The sequence below is a fragment of the Solanum pennellii genome, chromosome 9, assembly GCF_001406875.1.
Source record: "Solanum pennellii chromosome 9, SPENNV200".
Classification (NCBI taxonomy): domain Eukaryota; kingdom Viridiplantae; phylum Streptophyta; class Magnoliopsida; order Solanales; family Solanaceae; genus Solanum; species Solanum pennellii.
This window is the reverse complement of record NC_028645.1, coordinates 63,655,582-63,663,786: the sequence shown is the minus strand read 5'-3', so window position 1 is coordinate 63,663,786 and position 8,205 is coordinate 63,655,582. Positions and strand designations below refer to the sequence as shown.

At 31.5% G+C, this 8,205-nt stretch overlaps 2 protein-coding genes across 2 annotated transcripts; one reads left to right on the top strand and one right to left on the bottom strand.

Moving 5' to 3' along the window:
- The first annotated feature begins 320 nt into the window (after positions 1-320).
- Positions 321-2,749, top strand: LOC107029455 (putative pentatricopeptide repeat-containing protein At3g25060, mitochondrial). The gene has a single exon (XM_015230872.2). It carries the CDS (start codon positions 580-582, stop codon positions 2,605-2,607), a length of 2,028 nt encoding a protein of 675 aa, XP_015086358.1. The 5' UTR covers positions 321-579; the 3' UTR covers positions 2,608-2,749.
- On the bottom strand, positions 2,739-5,573 carry LOC107029456. The gene is made up of 2 exons (XM_015230873.2): positions 4,825-5,573; positions 2,739-3,317 (listed from the first exon to the last, which is right to left on the bottom strand). Exons 1-2 carry the CDS (start codon positions 5,102-5,104, stop codon positions 2,947-2,949), a joined length of 651 nt encoding a protein of 216 aa, XP_015086359.1. The 5' UTR covers positions 5,105-5,573; the 3' UTR covers positions 2,739-2,946.
- Positions 5,574-8,205: the final 2,632 nt, after the last annotated feature.

The window sequence follows — 8,205 nt, the reverse complement described above, 5'->3', positions numbered from 1 at the left end:
CATTGAAAGTTAAGAATATCATATGTAGCAATCTTTTAATAAGAAATTTTATTTTCACTGATTAATAAAATTTACTACTATCTTATATTATTTAGAGAACATATAATTGAAATATTCTAATGTATAATTGTACTTAGGATATGAAAATAAAAATAGTTATATCACCAAAACATACATTAGACTTCATGCTGATAACGTGTTATAAAATAAAGTATTAAAAATTAAACGGCAAAGAAATGAAGAATAATTTTCTTTCGATTAAAAATAAATGTTTTTCTTCCAATTTTTTAATATTTCAACGCATTTGTATATATAAAAAGTAAGGACAACAATGTTTTTCTTCCAATCTCTAATACTTCAAAATCATCTCTTAAAGTCATAATTAAATTTCTTAAATTATATTTAAATTTTTTAAAGTCGTGCGGTGTAATTTGATACATACCATCCAGGTTTCATTAGTTACAGAGAGTATTATATAGATTTATTTTTACCGTCATTGGGAATTTTTTTGTTGTTGTTGAACCATTGCAAATGGTGCTATTAAAGAGGTAGGTGAACTTCAAATTCCCAGTGGACTAAATGCGCTTGTTACCACATGAACTCAAACCTCTCCTATTGAGATGTAAACATAATGCACTGATTTCTCAAATTCACACTCTTATGGTAGTATCTGGGCTATTTTCCAATGGAAACTCCATTGCCCAATTAATTTCATCATATGGCAAAGTGGGTGATCTCAAATCTGCCCACAAATTGTTTGATAAAAGTCCCCTGAGGAGAGTAGATTCTTGGAATGCTATGATCATTGCCTATTCAAAAAATGAGTTCCCTGTTGAGGTTGTAAATTTTTATAGTCAAATGGTTCTTGAAGGTGTCAAACCTGATAGCTCAACTTTTACTCTGGTACTTAAGGCGTGTACGATATTGCAGGATTTGGAGAAGGGTGAAGAGGTTTGGGAGAAGGTGGTTGATTGTGGGTATGAAAATGATGTCTTTGTTGGGTCCTCTGTTTTGAACCTGTATTCGAAATGTGGGAAGATGGATAAAGCAGGAGCTGTATTTGAGAAAATGCAGAGGAGGGATGTTGTTTGTTGGACTACGATGATAACGGGTTTTGTACAGAGTGGAAAAGGGAGAGAGGCTGTGGATTTGTATAGGAGGATGCAAAGGGAAGGTATGGTAGGTGATGGTGTTGTTATGTTGGGTTTGATACAGGCTTCTGCTAATATTGCAGACACGAAATTGGGTTCTTCAGTTCATGGTTGTATGATCCGCCGATCCCTTAATATGGATGTCAATGTACTGACTAGCCTTGTTGATATGTATGCTAAGAATGGAGAGTTGGAGATAGCTACTCGTGTATTTCAGAAAATGCCTTTTAGGAATACTGTTACTTGGAGTGCTTTGATTTCTGGCTATGCTCAAAATGGCTTTGCTGTTAATGCTCTTCAACTGCTGATAGAGATGCAGCTGCTAGGATTCACACCTGATGTAGCTTCACTTGTAAGTGCACTTCTAGCATGTTCTGACGTTGGCTCTTTGAGATTGGGTAGATCAATTCATGGCTATGCTGCCAGGAAAGTCATTATAGATCAAGTTTTAAGTACTGGATTGATTGACATGTATGCTAAATGTGGGCTCATTTCTTGTGCCCGTGCCATTTACGACTGCATCATTTCTAAGGACTTGATATGTTGGAATACGATTATAGCATGCTATGGGATCCATGGGCATGGAAAAGAGGCACTTACCCTTTTCCAGGAGATGAAGGATCAGATAGAACCAGATCATGCAACTTTTGCTGCTCTTCTTTCAGCTTTAAGTCACTCGGGATTAGTGGAGGAAGGCCGTCATTGGTTTGATATCATGGTTAATGAATACAAGATTAAACCTTCTGAGAAGCATTATGCTTGTTCAGTTGATCTTTTGGCTCGAGCTGGTGAAGTTGAAGAAGCTAAAGATCTCATCACTTCTATGGAAACTAAACCTGGGCTTGCTGTTTGGGTTGCCCTTCTATCTGGTTGCCACAAACATAAGAAATTTTCCATTGGAGAATTGGCAGCAAACAGGGTACTTGAATTGATTCCCGAGAACACGGGTACTTTCGTATTAGTAGCAAATTTCTTTGCAGCAGCAAAAATGTGGGATAAAGCAGCTGCAGTGAGGAAGCTTATGAAAGAGACAGGGATGACAAAAGTTCCTGGCTACAGCGCTGTAGAGGTAAACGGGAGACTCCATGCTTTTCTTATGGATGATACAAGTCACCCTCAATATGAACAGATAATGGGACTTCTATGCAATCTGGAAAATGAGATGAAAGCTATGGGCTATGTCCCAAAGACCGACTTTGTGCTGCAGAATCTTGAAGAAGATGTCAAAGTGAAAATGTTGGGTATTCATAGTGAGAGACTTGCCATTGCTTTTGGGCTTTTAAACACCGCACCCGGAACCAGATTACTTATCACAAAGAATCTGAGGGTCTGCGGTGACTGCCATGAAGTAACAAAGTTTATCTCTGTTATAGTAAAAAGAGAGATTATTGTAAGGGATGTTAAGCGATTTCATCACTTTAAGGATGGAACATGTTCCTGTGGTGACTACTGGTGAAACATGTCTCGTCATGTAAAAGCTCTATCTATAATCCTGTTAGATACTGGACAAAAACTAAGAATACGACGAAAATGTATTTGTTGCTGCCTTTGCATTCAATAGGAGGTCCGTCCACAAAAAAGAATCAGTTGAGTGAGAATAGAGATAACACACAATTTATAGTTTGGACTGACACAAGGTAGGGAATGTTAACAATGTCTATATCTGAAAAGCAATACTACAAAATTCTCATTGAGTAACAACATTTCCCAAAATCCCTTTCTGCTTAAGGAAGGGTCAAGACATGCAGGCACATAATTATCAAAAATTTGAACCTACTGCTTCTGTCTATTTTTCTCAACTCCGATAACCATGAGCTTGATTCTGAAGATTTTGATTGTCTTCTAATAGACGGTCGTATTCTAAAAGAAGGTCTGCTGCTTGTTTTTGAAGAGCAGCAACGTGTGCTTCCGCAGTTTCAACGCGTTTGTCTTTCTCCTCTGACTCCAACTTAACCTTCTTCAGTGTCTCCGTTAAACTAGAGAGTTGTTTCTGCGATAATTTTATTTCCTCAGCAGCTTTATCTGCTTTCTCCTTAAGCTGCAGCTTTTCTTTCTCAAGTCTTTCAAATTCTTTCTTTGAAGATCCCGCACTACTACGCAACACAATTAGCTTCCGAAGGTAATGATGCATACGATCAATTAAGAATCCGAGAAACAGAGAAAATCCTGTGTGACATGTGCCATTCAAATGCAGATAAATTAGCATAAAAGGAAATGATAAATGAATAAGAGAACTCGAAAAATGCAAAATTACAGTAGCATGCATATTTTTATTTGTCATATGTAGTGCCTTTTTTCAGTGGTTAGTAGATCTATACTTCAGACTGAAGTTATGGTTGCAAGAACGAAAAATCTAAATCCATTTTGACTGCTGCGTAGGAGGAGGAACAACTCTTATGCTTAGTCAACCTTGAAACATAATCGCAGAAGCGCATCTACATACTACCACAATATAAGACTTGCAAGTAATGGCATGTCCTTCACTCAAACAATTAACTGTAAATCTTGAGACATTCTACCTACATGTGTGCATTCTTACTCCATTATCATGTCATATCAAGTGGAATATACAAAACAGCTTCATCGGAGAATCAGGGAACGACCCAAACAACGGAGTATCTCATAACATTTATTTTACTAATGTATAAGATGAACATTTTGAAAGACTGGGACTAGCATCAATAGAATATCAACTGAGATGGTTGAGATATGACACTATTAAGTTTAAGTAGACTACTGTCGATCTCCAGACAAATTTCTCTTCAAATTCCAAGATATTTAGAGAACTACTTCATTGCACTTGAATGTTGTTAAAGACTAAAAACAGCATAGCTCTTCGAGTGGCCAGCATTGAAGCAGCTACTTCGCTATACTCACTATTATCCCTAACTTAAGATCAAGAATTAGGAGGAACTGATGCTCCCGCAAGTAACTGTGTCAATTGCACAGAACTTATTTTGACACCTAGGAGTCAAAAATTCCCTCCCCACTTCTTCCCCAAACCCAACAAAAACAATAATAAACGTTTTAGATTTTCAATCAACTAAGGTCAAGCCTAGCATTAACAGTGTTAATGATGATACACGAGAGGAATAGAGAAGAATATGTGATAGTTTCTTATCAAATCTCAACAACGATTTGTACATATTGGTATAAGCTCAACTCTAAAGTATCTCCTTTCAAACCAGTTTAGTACAACAAACAATTCAATGAAGTTCAGTTCCAACAAACTCCAAATAACCCATCAAAAAATGCTTGAAAAAAAGCTTCCTCCCATCACAGTCATCCATGAGAACTACTACAGATATATACATGAATTAAGAATTATAAAGATTCATCAAATATACAAATTAATCCCATCAATGGATGTCTATTCAATTGATAAGCGAAAATGCTACAAGTCCCTGGTAATTATCTTCATCCACATTCAAACCTAAAAGTAGCAGCCAACAAATCAAAGACAGTCTATAATGAACTTAAAAGATTGTTCCCCTGAATTTGTAAACAAAATACTACTACTATCATGAAGAGAAACAACTGAACAAAGAATCTGATTTTCATTTGCATACGCCATAATATGGATAAATTATCACAAGAGCAGTATCTCAAATATCAGAATCCAATAGCAAGGGAATGTAACTGAGTTATTTACAAAGGGTTTAAAGAATGATACCCATGAGAGTAGCCTCTAACAAGTTGGTTCTCCACAAAACCTGATCCATTGGTGTCATTGTACCAATCTTAGCCCCCTTATTCTGAATCTTGATAATACTAATGAAGTTGGAAAATAAGATAGCTGATATTGTACCAGCAATAGTTAAAACAGTACCCTTTCTCATTTTCACCTGATCCAAACACTTCATCACCAGTTCCCTCAGTGGCCCAATCTTCACCATTAGAAGAAATGCCACCATACCCTCCAAACAAAGAACCATAAACAACAACTGAATCATTTTTACACTAACAAAAAAAATCAATCTTTTTTATACCTTCAACTAAAACCCCAAAATTTCTTCAAAGAACCAACATCATAAAAAACCCAAATCAAGAATTGGGAAGAAGCCCCTGTAGAAGTAAAAGATGTCTAATACTAATTAAAAACCTAATCTTTTACAACTCATCTCTAAAAAAGTGGTAAAAGGATAAAGGTAGTAACTTTAGTAGAAAATGTTAAGGGTTTTGAGCTGCAGATCTATGGAATTAGTTGCTAATTAGAAATAAAGAAAAAAGATAAAAACTTTCTTTAAGCAAAACCCATTTTTTGGTTCAAAACTTTTAACTTTTTGGTTCCTCTAAGCAAATGGTGTGTTGGATTGTTTTGTTTTTCACTTTACTTGGGAAAAGGAATAGCAATAAGAAAAAAGAAATGTGAATTATTAGTAGTAATATTGTCTGTGTGTTCAGACATTACAAGTTGGACGGACGATTGGGCTTTGGTCTTCCTGTTTATATGTTTGTTTAGTTTAGTACTACTACACTTCTTTTGTCTGCCTCTATGTATCTATTTAGGTGTAATAGTTTTAGATTTCATGTTTTTTTTAAAAAAAAAATTATGTAATTTTATTTTTAAATGTCATAATTTTTTTTTTAGTGTTAAACTATAAGAATTTTAACTAACATTTTATGATATATTTTTTCATCATATTGATATGCAAAAAAATTGTAATTTATTGTACTTTTTGTATATTTTTTGAATATCTATTTTTTTTTGTTTAAAATATTAAATTAACGTTATCTAATTCAACTTTCAAAGTTAATCAAATTGACTTTCAGAAATCACTACATGATAATTTAAAGTGGGTAGAGGGAGTATTATCTTTTGAAGTCGTGTTTTCAACAAATAAACATAAATTAATTTACTTTGATTAACTAATTTGATCAATGAACATTGATTGGTTATTCAATTTTCTATATTAGTCAAACATATACTTTCAAATTTAATAACGCTCAAAAAGGTGAAATATGTAGAACAATGTCATTTATGCATTAATTTTGGGAAACAAATATTAAAAAAAAAATAGTAAAGACAACATATAAATAGGAATGACAATAAGCCCTTCCTTTTATTGCTTGGAGTTTAAAAAGTAAATTGAAAAATCGTCAAACTTTTTCTCAAAAATTATGTGAAATTGAATAAAAATGTCATTCATTTACAATAAGGAGAAGAGCCTAAAATGCCCCGTAAGTACTTGAATTGGTACAAAATTACTCTTTATCGACCTTTCAGCCTTAAAGTACCCCTATCGTTCACTTTTTGACTCAAAAATACCCTTGATGTTAATCATTTCACTCATATTTGCCCTTAATTTTAATAGCTTTCTTAAAGTAAAATTGTTAAATATTTACTTAATAGTTGTTTAATGTGATTGGTCCAAATTTTAACTCTTCTCAAATAAATAATAAAAATTTTATTTTTAAAATTTCTTATTTTTTGTATAAAACCACATATGATTCATATTTTGACCTGATACACTTGAAAATAGTATTAAAAAATTTCATGATATCTTCCTATTGACCTATTTTTAATCAACCTCCAACTTATTATAACGAAACCCAATCATAAAAAGGATCCAACTAAAATACTCTCACCCCGACTGATTATCCATCTAAAAATAAATTATTATTTTTATAAATATAAAATTTTCTATTAATTATACAACTGTCATGTTCATTTTCTCTTTTATTTTTTTTTAAATACCTTATTCTTAATTAAGATATCTGGGACTCAAATTTGAAATGAACTCAAATATTTATATATTTTTTTAATTTGTATTATTTCTATGGTGGGATGAAGTTGGGGATAAAATAAATAATTATTTTTATTTGAATTTTGGATACTCATAAAAGAAAAATGTGATATTCATACATATTTGTTTAATCAAGTCATCTTTTATTGAACTAATTATTTTTATATAAATGCATTATTATTTTCCTCCTGTTCTTCTCTCTTGTTTGTCATAAATTGAAATTTCAAAAAAAAAAGAGAAATAAGAAGTGGGGGTGGGGGGTGGGGGGTAGAGCATACATGCCTAACCTCTTTTTTAATTTTAATTTACTAAGAAATTCAAAATAAAGTCAATCATGTGAGTTTATATATTAAGTAATTTTAACTTATTTAAACTAAAAATGACCTAAAATGTCTTTAAACAATAAGATTATTGGGTACAATATTATCCTCTATCCACCTTATAAATATGGTCTATTAGATATAAGGATATTTTTGAGCCAAAAGGTGAATGACAAGTGTATTCTTAAGACCGAAAGACGGATGAAGGATCATTTTGTACTAATTCAAATACTTGGAGATATTTTAGGCCCTTCTCCATTTATAATATGACTTAAAATGTCTCTTTCATTAATTTTTCAATCCAAAAATATCATTATTGTTAATAGTTTGTCCGAAACTATTATATTATTACTATTGGAGTGTTTGGTGACAAATATCTCTTCTTCTTTTCTGATAAACATCATCTGTTTAATTTTTAAACACATAATTTTCTAATAAGATATTTTTTTTAAAGAACATTTTAACTTATTTGTTTTAACTAGTATAAAGTTAAAAAAAAATTAATCTCCTTTTATCAATCAAAATATAATTATCTTATATGGTTTTAAAATTCATAATATATGTCATATATATAAGATTATAGTGATCTCATAAATAACTTTTTTTAATAATGACTTAAAAAAATTCTAATAAAATAGAAAATATGTTAATTTCTTAATCTCTTCCGAATTAAAGTAGGATAAACAATTGCTAATATATTTACTACTTTTAAAATTAATATGAAAAAAGGGTTAGTGATAATTTCATCAACAATATTTTAGAGATATTTTGTGATTTGAAGAAATTCAATAAATTTTTGTATTTTGTGACATTATAATTATTGTATCTTAACTTTAAAAATAACAATTATATTAGCGAATTCTTATCTCTTCAATTAATAAAATATTATAAGAAATAAAAATATTTCCAACTTTATTAGGAAAAAGAATTATATCATTATTTAAATGAAAACAATTATGGATATATATATATATATATATATATATA